At 44.4% G+C, this 21,372-nt stretch overlaps 1 protein-coding gene across 2 annotated transcripts in view; it reads left to right on the top strand.

Annotated features, from left to right (window-relative positions):
- The window catches only part of ADCY5 (adenylate cyclase 5), a 472,164-nt gene extending 451,127 nt beyond the window's left edge, over positions 1–21,037 (top strand). For both annotated transcript variants that reach the window (XM_029605225.1, XM_029605224.1), the window contains exons 18-21: positions 205–468; positions 15,350–15,554; positions 17,049–17,173; positions 20,139–21,037. In XM_029605225.1, coding sequence (XP_029461085.1) covers positions 205–468; positions 15,350–15,554; positions 17,049–17,173; positions 20,139–20,267 — 723 coding nt within the window. In that variant the 3' untranslated portion in view covers positions 20,268–21,037. The remainder of the gene's footprint in view (positions 1–204; positions 469–15,349; positions 15,555–17,048; positions 17,174–20,138) is intronic.
- The last annotated feature ends 335 nt before the right edge of the window (positions 21,038–21,372 follow it).

Raw genomic sequence — 21,372 nt, 5'->3', positions numbered from 1 at the left:
ACTTTCCTGGAGTGCCCGTGCAGCGCTTGGCCCTGCGCAGCGTGTGCTAATCATTCCTTGAACTATTTTATGCCACTTCAGCTGTTTGTAGCTTTTTCCAGCTCCAGGATATACGATGCATCCACTTTTGGAGGCGCCGGGGCTGATCCGTCTCCCGGCCAGCGGCACTGACGGCTTTGCCTTCTCTTCTCTCCCCCTCCCCAGGCCACCGAAGAGAAAGAGGAGATGGAGGAGCTGCAGGCCTACAACCGCCGGCTCCTGCACAACATCTTGCCCAAGGACGTGGCGGCGCACTTCCTCGCCCGGGAGCGGCGGAACGACGAGCTGTACTATCAGTCCTGCGAGTGCGTGGCCGTCATGTTTGCCTCCATCAGCAACTTCTCCGAGTTTTACGTCGAGCTGGAGGCGAACAACGAGGGCGTGGAGTGCCTGAGGCTTCTCAACGAAATCATAGCGGACTTCGATGAGGTACAGCTCGCCGTTCACAGATAAATCCCCCCCCCCCCCCGCCCCCCCGCTCCTTTTTATTCTCCAAGCTAATGGGATCCTGGCGGTGGCACCGACCCAGTCCTTGGAGGCCAGTCAAGTTTTTGGAGGCAGAGTTGCATGCCGTGGAAAGGATCGTGCTGTATGCACAGCCCGGGAATGAAAGGAGGTAACAAAACGGCTGGAGAGCAGCTGCTTTCATTCTTTTTCAGCTCAGGCTTGGGGGCCCATTCCTGGGTTTTACCCTTCTGAGTGCCACGGGCAAGCAGCTCTCATGTCCCCAAGCAGAACCGGGACCACGAGTCCGTGCATGCAGTGGAATAAAACCAGGACTGGATCGGGCTGCCCTAAAAAGAACGGAGCCAGTCAGTAATGATTCAGATGGGTTCCAGGCAAGAGTTTGCAGTGATGCTGCGTTATTTCTGAGGGGCCTAAATTAGTTCTGGTGAAAGGCCCAGACAGAAACTGGATACTTAACAGTGCAAAGCAGTAGACCTGTATTAATTCGGTGTCAGCATACTCTGGTCTGGGTAGCTACAGAACTTAGAAGTAAGCTACATTACAGGACAAGGAGAGCTCCTACACTAGAATTATATTGTACGTTTTTCACATTCTGCAGCCTAAAAAATACAAATCAAAATGCATTAAAGTAGGAGTTTGTTTCACTGATCTACACAACCTCCTCCACATTTTACAGAAATATTCCAAATTTAAGAATTAAAAACCCCCAAAAAGTCTTGCATAAGTCATCGCACCCCTGCCATTCACTACTTGGTGGAAGCCCCATTTACAGCAGCAGCAGTCATGAGTCAGTCAGAATAAGTGTCACCCAACTTTGCACAGCAAGCTTTTGCATATTTTTGTTAGCTGAAGACCTCGCGTTCTTTCAGGTTGGCTGGGGATCATTTGTGAACTGCAGTCTTCAAGACTTTCCACAAATGTTCTAATGGACTTCGATTGAGTCACTTGAGGACGTTCCCTTTTCTTCTTGCTGAGCTGCTTCATTGTTGCTTTTGCTTTGTCCTTCGGATCATTGACTTCTCTCCCATCCTAGGTCTATAGCAGACCGGAACAGGGGTTTCCTCCAGGATCTGCCTGCATGTTGCACCTTCAGAAGCCTCCCTGTCCCTGCTGCTCCAAAGCATCTCCACAATACAATGCCTGCCACCACCACTGATCCACAAAGACTCTGGACCCTGGGCCCATCTCCTGGTGGCCGAAAAATGGGGAGAGAGACTTGTGTGGTCTCTGGTGGACTTCATCCTACTGGCAGCTGAAGAAATAAGAGGCTGCCAGTGTAAAAAAAAATGAGAAAAAGATCCGGCTGCAGGCTGCCGCTGGAGCCCAGGCTTCTGGGGCCGAAGTGGAAAAAAAAAAAGAGAAACCTGGCTGTGAGCCACTGCCAGAGTCAAAGAACGAGCAGAGGCCCAATTGTGTGAGAGAGATTGGGAGCCTGCTTGTGTTTGTGCCTGTAAAGGAGAGATTTATTTATTTATTTATTTATTTATTTAAGGGTTTTTATATACCGCAGTACGTAAAGAGATACATCACCGCGGTTTACATTTAACAATAACTTGGCAACAGCAACAGATTGGGAGTGTGCTTCTGTGTGTGCCTGTGAGAGACGTTGGGAGCCTGCTTGCATGGGTGTCTGTGAGAGAAAGATTGGGAGCCTGCTTCTGTGTGTCCCTGTGAGAGACAGAGAGAGATTGGGAGCCTGCTTGTGTTTGTGCCTGTAAAAGAGAGATTGGGAGTGTGCTTCTGTGTGCGCCAGTGAGAGAGAGAGAGAGAGAGGGAGCTTGCTTGTGTGTGTGCCTGTATGAGAGAGATTGGGAGCCGCCTTGTGTGTGTGTGCCTGTGAGAGAGAGATTGGGAGACTGCTTTTGTGGGTGTCTGTGAGAGAGAGAAAGATTGGGAGCCTGCTTGTGAGTGTGCCTGTGAGAGAGAGAGAGAGAGATTGGGAGCCTGCTTGTGTATGTGCCTGCGGGAGAGAAATTAGTAGCATGCTTGTGTGTGTGCCAGTGAGTGAGAGAGAGAGGGAGCCTGCTTTTGTGTGTGCTTGTGAGACAGATTGGGAGTCTGCTTGTATGTGAGACTGGGAGCCTGTTTGTGTGTGTGCCTGTTAGAGAGATTAGGAGCCTGCTTGTGTGTGTGCCTGCCTCTGAGAGCCTATGTGTGTCACATATAGGCTCTCACAGGCAGGCACACACACACAAACATATAATGTGTCTATGAGGGAAAGAGAGCTGCGGGGCCTGCAAAAAGGAGGAGCAGCAGATACCATGTTCTCTAGCAATGATCGTCTCCTCCCCAGTAGGCAATGGTAACAGCAGCATCAAAGGAATGAGAGTGGCTCTGAGGCTGCCAGCAAAAGAAAGAGGGGAGCCTGCATTCAGTGTGTGTGTTGTAAGAGAGAGAAAAATTAGAGCCTACCTGGGGGGTGTCTAAGGAAGCCAGTAAGAGTGAGTGCATAGAAATATGGAAATGACAGCAGAAAAGAAAGCATCCAGGACACCCCCATACTTATCAGTTTCCCAGACCGTCAAAGTCAGGGCTCTTGTTGGTTGCTGTTTGAGTTCAATTCCCTGTTACCTCTTGCTATTGAAGCACAGAGATATATTGGAGTTGCATCAAAAGTATCAGGCTTATTAGTTAAGTGTAGAAACAGCTGCATCAGCAAGATACCCACAATCTTATGTTTTCCCAGACCATAAAATTCAATGTCCTTGTTGGTTGTTATCTAAATCTAATTCCCCTTTTCCTCTTTTCCCCCTGCCGTTGAAGCAGAAAGCAATAAGAACATAGGAACATAAGAAATTGCCATACAGGGTAAGAACAAGAGTCCATCAAGCCCAACATCCTGTTTCCAACAGTGGCCAATCCAGGCTCACAAGTTTCTGGCAAGTACCCAAACATTGCTACTGATGCAATTAATAGCAGTGGCTATTCCCTAAGTAAACTTGATTAATAGCAGTTAATGGTCTTCTCCTCCAAGAACTTAGCCAAACCTTTTTTAAACCCAGCTACACTAACTGCACTAACCACATCCTCTTGTAACAACTTCCAGAGCTTAAATGTGCATTGAATGAAAAATAATTTTCTCAATTAGTCTTAAATTTTCTCAATTAGTCTTAAATGTGCTACTTGCTAACTTCATGGAGTGCCCCCTAGTCCTTCTATTATTCAAAAGAGTAAATAACCGATTCACATTTACCTGTTCTAGACCTCTCATGATTTTAAAGACCTCTATCATATCCCCCCTCAGCCGTCAGGGACAGGGTTTTGACTGGGCCGTTGGGAGTATAAGCTAGTTACCCATACCCGAGACTGTGGACCCTCTGGTCAAGGGCAGGCAATGGTTCTTCGCGAACCAGTGGCCCAGTGTAACCTCGGACCAGTGGGTTTTGTCCATCGGTGGGGTACCAATTGAATCTATTAGGTGTCCTGCCAAATAGCCCTTTTTGCCCATATTGGGGGCCTGTAACACATCAGGAAGTGCTTCAAGTGGAGCTCTCTTTTCTCTTAACGGCCAGAGTAGTTGAGCCTGTACCACCAGGGTAAAGAGGGCAGGAATTCTATTCTAGGTTCTTCCTGATTCCAAAGAAAACAGGATGACTCCATCCCATCCTAGACCTGAGAGCCTTGAACAAATTTCTAAAAAGATAAAAGTTCAAGATGGTTTCCTTGGGCACCTTGATCCCCCTTTTACAAAAAGGAGACTGGCTATGCTCCTTTGCCCTAAAGGTCGCATACACCCATATCGAGATCTTCCCTGATCACAGGAAATATCTCTGATTTGTGGAGGGGAAACAGCACTTCCAGTACTGTGTGTTGCTAGTCAGGCTTGCGTCCACCTCACAAGTCTTTACAATATGCCTAGCTGTGGTGGCGGTGCACCTCCGCAGACTGGGGGTGCATGTTTTCCATATCTGGTCTATTGGCTGGTCAAGAGCACATCTCGCGCGGGGAGGCATCTGGTCCATGCGCTTGACCATCCGGATGTTGGAGTCACTAGCGTTCGTTCTCAACTACCCAAAGTCCCATCTCCGGCCGTCACCTCAATTGGAATTCATTGGAGCCCTGCTAGATACAGCTCAAGCCAAGGCCTTTCTGTATTGCCAGAGGGCCGTCACTCTAGCATCCATTATGACAGAGATTCAACAGGTATCAGCTTGGCACATGTTGAGGTTGTTTGGGCTACATGGCTGCGCCATCCATGTCACTCCCTTAGCATGTTTACATATGCCCAGCGCCCAGTGGTCCCTGAGGTTGAAGTGGTGCCAAGCCACTCAAAGCCTCCAACATTGCATCCGAGTTACTCTGTCTGTCTGGGACTCTTTGTCCTGGTGGCGGTTACTCTCCAATCTGGAATGGGGAATCTCCTTTCAGAGTTTCCCGATTCAAATTGTGTTAACCACGAATGCATCTACCCTGGGGTGGGGAGCTCTTGAGGGTCTATGGTCCACTCAGGAACATTGTTCTCAAATCATCTTCCTGAAACATCGGGCAATCAGGGCTTTCAGAGATCGGATGTCCAACAAAATTTGTCCTGATCCAGACTGACAATCAAGCTGTCAACAAGCAGGGAGGCACGGGTTCGTACCTTCTGTGTCAAGAAGCGGTCCAGATCTGGTCCTAGGCCCTGGCCAGGGGATGGTGCTCAGGGCCATGTACTTGGCCGGAACAGAGAATGTGATAGTAGACAGGCTGAGTCGAGCCTTCAGAACCTCTGGATCGGGGGGGGGGGGGGGGGGAGCGAATCAGATATTCCATCTCTGGGGGAGCCCAGATGTCGATCTGTTCACATCCCCCTGCAACAGGAAGGTGCCTCGGTTCTGTTTCCTGTCCAGGTCAGATGGCAAACCAGCCTTGGACGCCCTTGCCCATCATTGGGGCAAAAATCTTTTGTATATATATCCTCCGTTTCCCTTAGTGGCGAAGACTCTCTTGAACCTTTACGAGGACAGGGAGACTATGATCTTCATAGCCCCTCATTGGCTGAGACAGGTCTGGTTTCCACTCCTGTGGGAGCTGTCCATCCAGAAACCAATCAATCTGGGGACTTTCCCGGATCTCATCATGCAAGATCAAGGCAGGCTGCAACATTCCAACCTCCAGGCCCTGTCACTCACAGCCTGGGTGTTGAAAGGTTGAACCTACAGCCACTTGATCTTTCTGAGGATGTGTCTTGGGTCCTGATGGCTTCCAGAAAGCCTTCCACTAGAAAGTCCTATGGTCTGAAGTGAAGGAGGTTTTCCGTGTGGTGTGAGCAGAAAGCCCTAGATCTGTTCTCCTGCCCCCACACAAAAACTGCTTGACTATCTTCTACATCTTTCAGAGGCTGGCTTAAAAATCAACTCCATCAGGATTCATCTTAATGTGATTGGCTCATACCATCTCTATACAGCCTATAGTTGTACATTTCAATTGAAGCATCCAGTAAGGCCTCCTGCTGTGTCTTGGGACCTCAACATGGTGTTAGTTCAGCTGATGAAAACTCCTTTTGAACCACTGTGTACCTGTGATCTGAAGTACCTGACCTGGAAGATCATATTTTTGGTGACGGTCACTTCAGCTCACAGAGTCAGCGAATTCCAGGCCTTAGTGACTTATCCACCTTACACTGTTTTATCATGATAGGGTGGTCTTGCGTTTGCACCCTAAATTCCTGCCTGTTGTGACCTTGGAGGTGGTTGTGGACCCTTGGCCTAGTTTGGTGTTGATGCTACCCACGAGGGTTGGCCCCCCACGGGTCACCAACGCCAGGAGGCGAGGCCTGAGGCAAGCAGGGGCCAGCTGGAGCTTCGCCACTACCAGCCCTCGTTCTCCATGGGTTGAGCCTTTAGGTACAGGGGCCGGCTGGTCTTAGGGAGGGGCCTCTGCAGAGACACCGGTAGGTGGGACAAGGTCCAATCCAGTGGTCCGAGGCAGGCGGCAAGCAACTGAGGCGATGGCCAGTCTGAAGGTCCGAGGTGGGCGGCAGGCAAGCACAATGGAGTCCGGTCCGGAGGTCCGAGGCAGGTGGCGAGCTAACGAGGTAGTGTCCAGTCCGAAGGTCGAGAGCAGGCGGTAAGCAGGCAAGGTGATGTCCAATCCAAGAGTCAAGCCAGGGATATCCGTCCGAAGAGTGCCAGGAGCAGGGAACAGGAACAAGAGGAGGAAGGCAGAACAGGTTCTGGAAGGCAGAGGAGCACTCAGGAACAAAGGCTACAAACTCACAAGGGTGCCACAGGAGAGAGACTCATTGCCAAGTCGTCAGGACTCCAACACGATGGGCCTATATAGGCCTGGCTTGGTGATATCATCCGTCAGAGCAATGGCCCAAGTATGGCTGGCGGTGTTCCAGGAGCCGGTGAGAGTGGGGAGGCCGCGGCAGCAGGGAGAGCAGGGAGCGCCACGCCGGAAGACAGGCCGCCACAGGCCGAAGGTCGGACACCAGCAGAGGGGAGGCGGAGCTGCGGGACAGGGGGATGCCGACCTAGAACAGTCTCGGTGAGTGTAACACTGCCTAAGGTAGTGACTGAATTCCATCTTAATCAGTCAATCGTCCTGCCAGCATTCTTTCTCAAGCCCCATTCAGACGAAGGTGAATGAGCACTGCACAGTTTGGACTACAAGTGAGCCTTAGCCTTATACCTGGAGCGGACAGAAGCCCAACCTTTTGTTTCTTTTGACAAGAATAGGTTGGGAGTTGCCATTGCCAAGCAGTCAGTTTCCAGTTGGCTAGCAGATTGCATCTCCTTCTGTTATGCCCAGACGGGACTGCATCTTGAAGGTCATGTCAAGGCTCAGTCAGAGCTTTGGCAGCGTCAGTGGCTCACTTGCGAGCAGTTCCCATGGAGGAGATCTGCAAGGCTGCGACTTATTTATTTATTTATTTATTTATTTAAAGTTTTTCTATACCGGCATTCACAATAAATATTGCATCATGTCGGTTTACAATTAACAAGTGGATAAGGAACAAGAGGCAACAAATAACATTGATCTTAGTAATAATAGAATAATGATAATAATAGTAGTAATAAAACATTAAACAAGAGGAGGCTAAGGAATGCAGTTACAATAAAACAGGGGAGTAATATAACTTGGATCGTAGAAAAGAAGCAGGGGTTTAATTGGAGAAAATCAATGCCAGTCATTGTGCTTAAAGCAATGATGAATAGCCCTTATGAGGTAGGGATATTAATTACCATTGTAAGGGCAAAGTCTGATTTATTGAAAGATAATGGATTAGGTTCAGTTTGGTTCAGGAAATGCTTTCAAGAATAGCCACGTTTTAAGTCTTTTCCTAAATGTCTAAAAGTCTTTTCCTAAATGGACTTGGAGTTCCTAAATGTCTAAAAGTCTTAGAGTCTTGGAGTTCCTAAATGTCTAAAAGTCTTTTCCTAAATGGACTTGGAGTTCTCCACACATTCACATCCCATTACTGTGAGGCTAAGGATGTCCGATGTGACAATAAATTCAGCCAGTCTGTCCTCAGGAATTTCTTTGAGGTGTAGAACCTAACTCTCCTTGCCTAGGCCCATTGTTTGAGTTCAGGCTATCTCCCCTCTTTTACCAATGGCACCAATGGGTGTTGTGAACGCATGGTAGAGGGCATGCAGGGTATGCTAGGTGTGCATAGTCAAAGTTTCTAGAAGTTTTCCATGTCAGGCTCCATCCAATGATGTCACCCATGTGTGAGGACTAACATCCTGCTGTCCTTGGAGAACACCTGCTACAGGTAAGCAACTCTGCTTTTTCCTGTTTGGGGCTGAAGAGATAGAAGTCTGGATAGAATTTCCCAGGAATGGAATGTAAGCAGCATAAGACCTGTGTCTGAATATGTGATTTATTGATATTCTGGAAGAAATGGTTCTCTGTTTTTGAATCCGATTTCTTTGGACTGTGGCGTGATTCCATCTCTGCTGGACTGGTGATCTTTTCAGTAAACGTTTCTTCTGTTTTGGAACCCAGTCTTTTGTGCAGGCTGGTTTTGTTTGCTGATCCCTTGGGCTCCACTGGTGAATCTTGGTACAGCACAAATCCATGCCTTGATCCCAGAGGCTGCATTGAATGAGACCATGCTCAGCAGTCTCGAAGGTGATCCCCAGGGAGGTGGAGGGTGTTTCATATACATCCAAGGCTCTTCGTACTGCTGCTGCTGCTGCTACTACTACTACTACTACTACTACTACTTAATATTTCTATAACGCTATACAACAATGCAGCAACAACTATTGGACCATCCACAAGTGAGCTTAAAAAAGAAGCTACATACCCCGATGCAGGAATTACCCAAAACAAGAATTCATGTCAGGATTTTTCTGAGTGTCTGAATATAGCTTAAAATAAGTAATGCAATCAGCTTCATAAGACTATATGACTGCAGGCACTCACTTTTCAATACCTTTTGGACTTTGTGGACATTAATCTTTTCAAGGAAGACTTTCAGCTAAACTATGTTCTTTATTGTACATGCATTTTACTTAATAGAAAAAAAAAAAGCATTAAAAAGTCATAAAAGTGGACCAGCACTATACAGTGTACCATATTGAGTTTTAACTGATAAAATGCCAGGCGTACATATATATTAACACCATAGCAGATGTATGTACCTTATTTAAATCGTTGAATTAAATGACCAAGATCTGTTCAGTTTTTTGACAAACATACAAAAAAACAGTCCCTGCTCAATAGAGCTTACAATCTAATAAGACAAACATACAGGACAAGAGGCTTGGGATATTTCATAAAGCAAGACAATGGTTAAAAAGAAAAGAAAGTTAGTCAATGAGACTAAAAGCAGACAATCTTAATTCTTTTTGGAATATTTTTATAATTGTTCTTTTATGATGAAAATGTAAATGATGTTGTGTTGATCAGTGAAACAAACTCTTACTTTAATGCATTTTTATTTGTATTTTTTAGACAAGCAGAATGGTAAAAATGCACAAGGGTGTTTGTTTGTTTGTTTATTTGTGTCTTATTTCTTATATACCACACAACAGATTCCAGATCTGGCCAGAACAGTTTACAATTAAAAGCAACAATTAAAAAGTTTACAATCAATGTAACCATAGGCATAAACATAAAAAAAAAAAAAAAAAATCACCCCCTTAAAACTACCACACAATACATTTAATAACACATCCAGCCTGTTACCCCTTCCTAATCAGAAACACCCGCTATCCTTTCAAAAGATTTGTAGAGACCCAAGGAAAAAGCCAGGCCTTTATACTCTTGCAGCGCACCATAGTGATTGTGTCCTGAAGTCCTGGTTCTTTCCGGTGTGCAGTGCTTTAAGCGAAAGAGCCCTGGGCAGCACAGGGCATTTTAACCGGCGTTTATAGAGGCAGAATGGCAGAGGCATTCTAAGGCTGGGCTGTCACTCGGGAGGGAAGCTGGGGCAGGAGTTCCACATTTTCCTGTGACTCGCTCTAGGGCCCTGCTCGACGCCGCGACGGCGTTGAAAGCAAGGCATTTGGCTTAACCTGGCTTTCCTCGTCAAAACATTTAATTGGTATGTCGTTTGAAAGCAGAAGGGCCCCCTTAATTGCTGTAAGGTAAAATCTGTCGTGAGTAGGAAGGCGGTTGCTGGAACGGTGAGGAGCAAGAGCTGCTGGGACTGAGTTTTTTTCTAAAGCCAACGCTAGAGGAAATGACACAACATTCCTTTAATTAACTGGGAAGTGGCAAAATGGTCTCTGCCAGCAGTGCTTCCCCGCCTCCTCATGCACCAGACCACCAAGAAGAGAGATGGCAGATACGTCCCTACACCTATGATAAAATTGTTTCTGAAATTTAAAAAAAAAATGATGTTGAAGCGCAATTGGACTTTTGACCGGCGTGCCAACGTCATCAAACTGCTAAGGGTCTTTTCCCCATTTTGTGTCTATGGGCAAGGAACTGCGGTAGCCATGCTAGTCCCTTTGAATATGCAGAAATAAGGGCAACAGATAAGGTGGGGGAGAGACGTTCTCAGTGGCCTCCCTCACTATGTCCGGGACCAGCTTCTGAAAGCTATGCTGCCTTGGGTGACGATGCACTGACCTGAAGAAGGGATCGCAGCTTTCAAAAGCTGGTCACAGAGGTAGAAAGTTAGTCCAATAAAAAGGTCTCCCCTCCAATTCTAATATAAGTATATATTTATATTCCACATTTTACTAGAACAAGGTTCTGCAACCTTCCAACGTGGAAGCCATTTCACTTTTTTTTTTTTTCCCCTTTGTCCAAAACATTTCAAGAGCTTTACACTGCTGGAAATCGGGACCCTCGTCAGCCACCTTCTCATCCCCAGCAGTCACTCTCCCCCCTTCCCGTCCCTTGTAATTCCTCTCTCTTTCCTCCCCCTCCATCCCCAGCAGTCACTCTCCCCCCTTCCCGACCCTTTTAATTCCTCTCTCTTTCCTCCCCCTCCATCCCCAGCAGTCACTCTCCCCCCTTCCCGACCCTTGTAATTCCTCTCTCTTTCCTCCCCCTCCATCCCCAGCAGTCACTCTCCCCCCTTCCCATCCCTTGTAATTCCTCTCTCTTTCCTGCCCTCCATCCCCAGCAGTCACTGTCTCACTTAGCAGGCCTGCTTTCCCCTCCCGGAGGGCTCACCTCCAGGCCCTTCACCCAGAAACAGAAGAGTCAGACTCTCTTCCAGGGCCGGCCATTCACCAGCCACCTCCACATGACTCGTACTCCCATGCACCAGCACGGGTCACAGCCTTCTCAAGTCCAGGACTAAAGGGGCTTAAGAGAAAAATGAAGAGGCAGCATGGGCCAAAGACATCGCCTCCTTGTCTTTGTGCCTGGCGGGCAGCGCTGAAGAAACGAAAAAAAAAAAAAAAAAGGCAATGACGTCAACCCGCGCAGAAATAGGGGGTTTTATCAGTGAGCAATTGTGCCATCACGCTTGCTCCTTCTCTTGTGATAGGCAAGGGCCGATGATGCTCCTTACTTCCTCACAGGCCCAACAGCTGACGTATTTTTTTGTCTTCGGTAGCATCTGCACGGGAAAAAAGCAAGGAGATAATGTTTACAGCTTGGGCTACCGTGTTTTGTGTTTTTTTGTTTTTTTTTTTAATTTCTTTGCAGAGCTGCATTGAGGTGGTAAGAGTCACAGGTTGCAGACCCTCTGTACTAGAGAAACCAGAATAAAGAGGATCACAAGAAACTGAATGGAATGCATTTCCAAGAAAATTACATTCAAGAAATACAGCAGTGCCAAATACATTTCATGCAGTATAAAAGGAGCAATTTCCATAAACACAATTAAATTCCAACTTATAGAAGGGAGATATTCAAATTATAAATATCGCAAACGTATATGCCGGCGCCATTCTTTCAACCCTGACTACCAAACATCTGGCACCAGAAACCTGCACTTTCTGTCTTCAGTAGTTTAATATTAACAACTTACCTCCCTGCTATAAAAGATTCAATTAAAGATCTTCCTTGCCATCCTGAACGCATTACCTAACCTTCTAGCTGAGCAAAGAGCTGGGTTTTAGGAGTGACAGACATATAATCACAGATTCCTTTCAATTGGTAGCAAATTTCTAAAATGCTTAAAAGCTCTAAATCTAGTTCAAAACATCAATGCCTCTTTTACTGCAGGAACTTGTAAGAACTTCCCTAGACTAGATTGGAGGGTTTTGTCTAGCAAGTACTGGGTCACCATTATCTGCCAGACAGATTGGGCCTATGCCTTTCAAGGCTCTGAAAATAAGGGAACTGAACACACAGATAAGCAGGCAGCCAATGCAATGCCAGCAACAGTGGTGTGGCTCTTTCTCACCTTTTATTGCCTGTGATCATGATCTGAACTTGTTTCTTGACTGTGATTGCTGTAGGGGTCTATGAGGAAAATACTTTGGTAGACCCTTTACTCTTTTCTAATGTTGGGGTTGATGTGCCCTTTGTTAATAAAAAAAAAAAAAAAAGGACTCTGTTTAGATCTAATTAGAAGGCCACTGTTAGTCCTCACTAAAAATTGAAAAGACAAATGCAGATCTCACCCAGTTCAGTGACTGTGTAGCTACAACATGGTTAATCTGAGTCATGTTTTATAGACTTGTGAGACCATCAGACTTGCCTACATCTGCAGAGGGCCAAACCTCCAGACTCTCAACCTTTGGGTGCTCATAAAACTCCCTTATAACGAAAAGGCAAGGCACAGAGCTAAGCTTCCAGCGATAAACAACTCCTAATGCTCGTGGCTAAAGGGCCTTTCTAACACAATTTAAAGCTTTCTAAAATGTATGTACTCCGTTTAAATTGGAAACAAGAGAGACCATCCCTCCACAAGGAACAAGGCCATCAACTTGACCATAACCACATGGGTTTTGGCAGAAGGCATCCTGATTATGCATTTTCCATTTTTTCAAGATTTTATTTACCGCTCTAACGTGCGATCATCAGCTTGACAATGGAGGGAGCTGTTTTGGTTAAGCCCAATGCCACTGATGTCAGAATGGCATTATGGTTAAGCACTGCTGCATCAGTGTACGCCATGTTTATTTTACCATTGGGCATGTCTGAACAGATTTACATTCATAGGAAAGAACATGGCCAAGAATGAGCTAGAAGGCACTGCAGTTTCAGTGTGCTATACTGAGATCGGACATCATGACACAACTGGTAACTGGATTACATACTGTAGTGCTGGAAAACAGCAAAAAAAAGAAGTGCTAGAAAGCAATAACAACGTCCATCGAATCCGCCATCCTGTCTCCTACAGTGGCCAATCCAGGTCACAAGTAAGCATTGGGGGAGGGGGTGGTCCTTTAATGGACTCAAATTAATCCATGCATTTGGGTTTGCCTCCCAGGAATAAGAGCCCGATATGGGGTGTAAGAGAGATGCAAAATAAATAATTTCTGCTAGGAGAGAGAGGAGATTGTGTGAGAGTTCAGAACAAGAGAGAGCGACCGAGAATACCCAGAGCAGGACCTACTCTTATCTTTCCTTTTTTCTGTTTAATGCCCCCGAGTTACCCAGTGAACTAGTTTTGTAATGGAAGGATGCCTAGTCATAGGTGTGATCAGAATGATTTAGGTAGCCTCATGACTCTGGGCAGAGATCAGGATTTGGATCCACTGGCACTTGTCAGGCCTGCTTGCAATGCAGCAGTCATGTACCCAGACCCAGGGAGAGAGAGAGAAAATGGCTGCCGCTGTGGCCCTGACCCCTGACAGCCAACTAGCAGTACTGAGGGTGCACGTTATAGGAGGCGGCTCTCAGGCCCATGAGGACCCCTCAGCTGCTGCAGCATGCCTTCTGGGGAGGAGGAGGGAGCGGCAAAGACTTCTGACAGAGAGCGAAAACCACCCCCAAGAAAGAATTACTGAAATAAATAGACTTTCTAATAGCAAAACACCACGGGGCATGTTATGCCATGCTAAATTCTCACTTCTTGAGTACCCCAGAGTAATGTGTGAAAAGTCACATTCCCGTTTCACGAACAGGTTTATGAATATTCCACATAATTCTATGGTATTGTCACACAAGGGTCAAACAACAAACAACCTCTTCACCAGAGTAATACTACATATACACAAGAAGAGGACCTATACAGTAATTAAATTATGTTTATTCTCATATTTCATTAACCTGTCTAACATTAAAATCTATCTAACACACTCATCCATCACACTCATCCATCACACATACTCACATATAAAATCAAATTTCCTCAATGAACATGAAATACACAATATACATTGTGTATTTCATGTTCATTGATGAAATTTGATTTTATATGTGAGTATGTGTGATGGATGAGTGTGTTAGATAGATTTTAATGTTAGACAGGTTAATGAAATATGAGAATAAAAATAATTTAATTACTGTATAGGTCCACATAATTCTATAGCATTTAATAGGAGAAATTCCACACAGAAGGCAGAAAACAGCAAAACTCTGCCAATTCCACTGAAAAAAAATTAAACTAAAGAATATGGTTTGCAAAGGCAGCAACAAAGGAGAGTAGTAGTGTTCTTTGCCAGTCTTGTCCATAGTTCTCCCATCAAATTCCACGCTGGAAAGAAAAGGGTGCAAGTTGACATTTTGAGGGTCTTTTCTTCTACAAAGGCAAAAAGTTGCGTTTTCACTGCATGCATTTTCATGTGTGGCTGCTGGAGGCACTGTTGCTCCCTGTACCCACCATAACATTACAGGGGTTACACACAAATTGTTTTTATATTCTTCACTAATATCTATTCACTCCCTGAGTCTCATATTATATCTAATCTCGCAATAACATGGTCTTAGTGACAAATTTCATATTACAATCTCTTTTATTCAAATACAAAATCTACCACTTTGCAAACATTTGTATTACAATATAAATATATGTAAACACCACATTCTAATAACACTTCAATTTGTGGACATGACAGAACACAATTCAGAACACACAATAGCTTTTAAAATACCGGCCTATATCTCTATTCCCACATACATCCTTCCCCCATTCACACACCCTCAAATTCTACCCCACATACAAATTTTTCCTACCTCAACAATCTCTGTCTTTTACCTATTATTACTTCTAGTTATTTTACTCCTTTCCTGCATAAATCATACCCCTATATTTATCATCAAATTATCTCGTGTTTGTGCACCTCACTTCTACATTATACATTGATCCCGTAGCTTGGGTACACAATACTCCCCCGTCATTCCCTCACTTCTGGTTTGTGTTGATCCTGTAGCTTGTATCTACACCACTCCCACGCTGTTCCCAAAGGCTCCCTGTACCCAGCCATGCACTTAAGGTGCAACATGATCCCATGATATTCCCTGCCTGCTTTACGGCAACGTGTGGCTCTTCACTGGAAGGTGAGTGGTTCCCTCGAAGTCCCGTTCTGAAACGATCTGTCTTGTGATGCAGATAATCAGCGAGGACCAGTTCCGGCAACTAGAGAAGATCAAGACCATTGGCAGCACGTATATGGCTGCTTCCGGTCTCAATGACTCTACCTACGACAGGATTGGAAAATCGCACATTAAGGCACTAGCTGACTACGCCATGAGGTTGATGGACCAAATGAAGTACATCAACGAGCATTCATTCAATAACTTCCAGATGAAAATAGGTAACGTACTCCACTTGGTTCTTGCCCCCTGTTTTTTTTCTTCTAAACTTTTCTTAGAAAACTTTACTGCAAAATGGCCCCATAACCAAAAATTTCTCTTTCCATTTAGCCAATACTAAAAAATGTTCATTTTCATCGTAAAAATGGTTTCCCAGATATTCGAATGGGAACAGATGTTAGAGGGAAGAGAAGTCTCCTTTGTATTTTTCTTTTCCGTTTGTGAGCCAGGGTTTTATGTTGCACTGCATTCAGTTTCTTTGTAAAAATGCAGTCCTCCTGCAAGAGGCCACGTCAGCAAAAGCCTTGGTCTGCTAGCGTGTGTACCATAACCATTTCCCAGGTTCCACTTCGGTGGGCAGGACAAGGCATCCCAGAGGAGCAAAATATGGAAGATGTAGCACGGTTTGATTTAGCCTGGGTGCAGACTGAAGAAGAGAGTAAAGGCACAGCTTACAGTGGAGGCCCTGAAGAGGGGGAAGAGCAGTGCCTGTGGGAGTGGTGGAAAGTAGAGGAGGAAGTGACAGGTGCTGAGGGACTATCACCGCCCTGCTGTCCTCTCCTCACTCTGTATTACTTTTAGTGGAGGGTGCAATGAGGCTGGCCACTACCCGTTTTGTACAGTACAGTAACCAAAGATGCAGCTCAGCAGTTCAGCTCACCTGCTTACATCTGGGATCCCTATGAAAATAGTGTGTAACTGATTGTAAAAAATGTAACATAATTATCGTGCTCGCCATTGTGATGTGCAAGGCATTTATGGTGAGCCGATGGTTTTCCTGTTGGGTGCAGTGGTAGCCTTCTGCGGTTACATTAAATTTCACTGCTCACGTCTCTGTGTTTGGCATGTTTCAGAACTCCATGTGTGCATTTTATTTTCAAAAATTGGACACTCGGAGTAGGCATGCCGCTAAGATGCGCACTTAATCACCCTACAAATGCATGTGCATGTGCATACTTTTAGATACATAGACAGCCGATATTCCTAGACAACATAGGTGGGTACCTTGTATTTGAAAATCAGCTGGGTTTCTGCCAGCTGAGAATTAGGCACATTGCCATTTAGGTGCCCTACTTATTATACAGTCTTTCTAGAAACTTCCATCTCTTAAGACTTTTTTTGCAGCTTTTAGTTATTTTGCAACCTTTAACAGTAAAGTTAGGGCTTGCAATCAGACCCAGAAGTTGAACCTGAACGTTACAAGCTTTGAACTAAAAAAGTTGGCATAGAAAATATATATATAAAATAATCTAAGACAGATGGAGTTCAGATCTCCTCAGAACTTGCTTGTTCTAATTGCATTACTAGAGCTCTGACACTCCATTACCCAACTCAACAAATACGCTCTTAACATCTAAGATTGTGCAAGAAAACGTGAGGGCACATGGATGAGAGGAGAAAATGATCTTCTCCAAAGTTTAATGAGTGGGTGGACTGCCTACTTATTGCACATAGATAACTGATTGAAAGTCTTGGCTTTTTGTTTTTATTACCAGGTCTCAATATCGGCCCTGTGGTAGCTGGGGTAATTGGTGCACGTAAACCACAGTACGATATCTGGGGAAACACAGTGAATGTAGCGAGTCGAATGGACAGTACAGGTGTCCCTGAGAGAATTCAGGTGAGTTGTAACGCGGACAGTTCCCCTCCTATTCATTTTCACATTAAAGTACAGTGCTTTCAGGTTCAACAAAAGGTTCCTTCTCATGTGAGTCATGTATTGACAGAAACTTGCAGGAGTCGGGTGGCACCTTATAGATGAACCTATTTATTGAAGCATGAGCTTTTGAGGACAGTGTCCACTTCGTCTCATGTATCTGACAAAGTGGACACTGTCCACAAAAGCTCATGCTTCAATAAATTGGTTCGTCTATAAGGTGCCACCCGACTCCTGTCATTTTTGCCAAACCAGACTAACATGGCTATCCCTCTGAAGATTTTTCATTCTTCAAAGAGAAGATGTTACTTTTCGTGGTTTCTTAGGGATAATTTTCAAAGTGAATTTATGTGTATAAGTTTGCTTTGAAGACCGGTGTAACTTTTGTGCTTTGGCAACACATAAGTTACACAGGATGTTATAAAATTATCCTCCCGTGGAGACAGCTTTTCCTTAAAATTACTAAACTTTTTAATTTGTGCATCCTCACGAAACCTCAGTGCAGAAAGTACCCCTGCTCTGCATCTGACCAAGTGGACCCTGTCCTCAAAAGTTCATGCCTCAATAAATTGGTTTGTCTATAAGGTGCCACCCGACTCCTGTCAGTTTTTGCTTCACCAGATTTTATATCACACGCATTGACAGGAAGCTGTCAGCACATGAATTTGAAGAAAGGATTAGCATTGCATTAACAGAGATAGAAGAAGTACAGTGCATTCAGAAAGTATTCCGACCCCCTCACTTTTTCCACATTTTGTTACATTTCAGCCTTATTCTAAAATGGATAATATGCATTATTCCCTCCTCAATCTACACATAGTATCCCATAATGACAAACTGAAATCAGGTTTGAAGAGATCTGTGCAAACTAATTAAAAACAAACTGAAATATCACATTTCCATAAGTATTCAGACCCTGCGCTGTGACACTCAGAGTTGAGTTCAGGTGCATCCTGTTTCCAGTGCTCGTCCTTGAGATGTTTCTCAGCTTGATTGCGTCCACCTGTGGTAAATTCACGTGATTGGTCAGGATCTGGAAAGGCCCACACGGGTCTATACAAGGTCCCGTCGCTGACAGGGCAGGTCAGAGCACAAGCGAAGCCATGAAGTCGAAGGAATAGTCTGTAGACCTCCGGGACAGGATGGTATCGAGGCACAGATCTAGAGAAGGGTACCAAAGAATTGCTGCAGCACTGAAGGTCTAGAACAAAGTGGCCTCCATCATTCTTAAATGGACGAAGTTCGGAACCTCAAGGACTCTTCCTAGAGCTGGCTGCCCACCCAAACTGAGCAATCGGGGGAGAAGGGCCTTGGTCAGAGAGATGATCAAGAACCGAATGGTCACTCTGACAGAGTGGAGATGAGAGAACCTTCCAGAAGGACCACTATTTCTGCAGCACTCCACCTGATAGGCCGTTATGGTAGAGGGGCCAAACGGAAGCCACTCTTCAGTAAAAGGCACACGACAGCTCCCTTAGAGTTTGCCAAAAGGCACTTTAAAGGACTCAGAGCCTGAGAAACAAGATTCCCTGGTCTGATGAAACCAATATTGAACTCTTTGGCCTGAATGCCAAGCATCATGTCTGGAGGAAACCAGGCACCACTCATGTCTTAGCAAATACAATCCCTACGGTGAAGCATGGTGGTGGCAGCATCATGCTGTGGGGATGTTTTTCAGATGCAGGAACTGGGAGACGAGTCAGGATCGAGGGAAAGATAAACAGAGCTAAGAGAGATCCTGGATGAAAACCTGCTCCAGAGCACTCTGGACCTGAGACTGGGGTGATGATTCACCTTCCAGTAGGACAATGACCCTAAGCACACTGCCAAGACAATGCAGGAGTGGTTTCAGCACAAGTCTGTGAATGTCCTTCAGTGGCCCAGCCAGAGCCTGGACTTGAACCCAATCAAACCTCTCTGGAGAGACCTGAAAATAGCTCTGCATCCAACCTACAGAATTTGAGAGGATCTGCAGAGAATGGGAGAAAATCCCCAAATCCAGTTGTGCCAAGATTGTAGCAGCCTACCCAAGAAAACTTGAGGCTGCAATCACTGCAGAAGGGTCTGAATTCTTACTGTATGTAAATCTGATATTTCAGGTTTTTTTTAATTAATTTGCACAAATTTCTACAAACTGGATTTTACTTTGTCATTATGGAGTATTGTGTAAATTGAAGATGGAAATATCCATTTTAGAATAAGGCTGTAATATAACAAAATGCAGAAAAAGTGAAGGGGGTCTGAATACTTTCTGAATGCACTGTATATGTTATAATAATTTATGCTATACAAGTGGATTGCATTTCTGCCCCAACAGTCTGTGTATCATAGTAGCACATGCCATGATCCATGGATTATTTTATTTATTTATTTATTTATTTATAGGGTTTATATACCGGAGGTTCCTGTATAAAATACATATCACCCCGGTTTACAAGAAACAAGAACTATCGCTTCATTTAGCGGTTTACATTGAACATTGAACATATTAATTAACATTGAACATTGGACATTGAACATAAACATTGAACATATTAATTAAATTAACGAATTAGTATATATTGCTGACAGTTAATAAATAAAACCTAATAAATAAATAGCGTGGTTATTATGTTACTAAATATATAAAACAAGGTATATAGTAGTTTAGCAAAACAACTTATGGGGTTTATTATTTGGTGGAGAATTCCTATAGTCATTATATAAACATTTTTAATTGCTGTTTATACAGTATTAATATTGAAGCTTATAAATGGGGTAAGAAAGAACCAGACTATATATTGGATAACTTTTTTGCCACATAATCTAGTCCCCATAGGATTGTCAAATTTAGCTACAGCTGTTAAACCATGCAAGGTCAACCAATGCAACAGCAAGAAAGAAATGTCCTGCTTTTGCTTTGCCTTAAGAATTTTCCTTTGTCCATCAGGTGACGGCAGACCTCCACCAGGTTTTAGCAGCCAACAACTATCATCTAGAATGTCGCGGGGTTGTGAAGGTCAAAGGTAAAGGGGAAATGACAACCTACTTTTTAAATGAAGGACCTCCAGTGAGTTAGCAGCAAGAGCCTTGAAGGGGTACTTGCCGCAAAGGAAGTACAGCTCCTAGGAGAATTACTTTCTAACAAAGAATCTACAGCACGAGGCAGATAAAGCACTTGACATGAATCTGGAGCCAGGATTCCTGCAAAGAAGCATTCTGGGAAGGAGACTGTGCCTTGCAAGACACGCTGCCAGCAAGGACAGGTTGAGGAAGGATCCCTGGACAACTGCCAAACTGACCAAAGATGTATCTTACATGGAACACAAACTTAACGTTTCTAACACGAGTTTGGGCTGCTGCACAAGACTTAAGAAGATATTTAAGTATTTATTGGAGATACATGAACTTTTTCCTTCAGCAAAGGAATGCACATAATCCGAGACCTTCAGCTCTATGAAGTGCACCAGTGGCTATTTTTATGAGCAGCAGCAGTGGGCTGTTTTATAAATTAAAATGGATGCTCACTAGTGCTTTAACACAAAGGCCTTTTAGCATTAGCACCTGAACACTGTCTTGGCTATGAAAAGTCTTTCGTTTCCCTTGCAAAAAGCAAGAGAGAGTACTGTTTTTGCTCATACTAAGTTTAAGGGGCCACAAACTGCAGAAACGCTTGACTTGGACACAATAGTCACGGTTCTGCAAGCATATTTATTAAATCAAAATGTCTTCAGTGCTTTTCATCTTTGATATACATCAGTTTACATGTTGGAAAAAAAAAAAGATGTGAACAAGGGACACAAAAAAAAAAAGAATCTGAAATGCATCATTTTGTATTTTATTTTGTAATATTGCAACTTGGAGATCTAGAGGATATACCAAATTCTATATTTTGTAAATTCTATATATTGAAAGATAAAAAAAAAAACCAGCTGTGCACACAGGTGTGTATTCTGATGTATAATAATATGCTGTGACATTGTACCACCTTCTTCTCACTCTCTTCTGCCTACAGACTTGGCAGTTTTCAGGTGGGCAGTATTCAATCAAAGAAGTTCACATCGCCAAGATCACATTAGTCAGCATTTCAAATGGAAGTCCATAAATAACAAAGTGTGATCTAAGGGCGATTATCATTCTGGAGAAATGTAGCAGGAACAGGATATCCCAGATTCGAACCTGGT

The sequence above is a fragment of the Rhinatrema bivittatum genome, chromosome 6 (assembly GCF_901001135.1).
Source record: "Rhinatrema bivittatum chromosome 6, aRhiBiv1.1, whole genome shotgun sequence".
NCBI lineage: Eukaryota > Metazoa > Chordata > Amphibia > Gymnophiona > Rhinatrematidae > Rhinatrema > Rhinatrema bivittatum.
The sequence above is the reverse complement of the archived record's forward strand: the minus strand, read 5'-3'. Positions and strand labels throughout refer to the sequence as shown.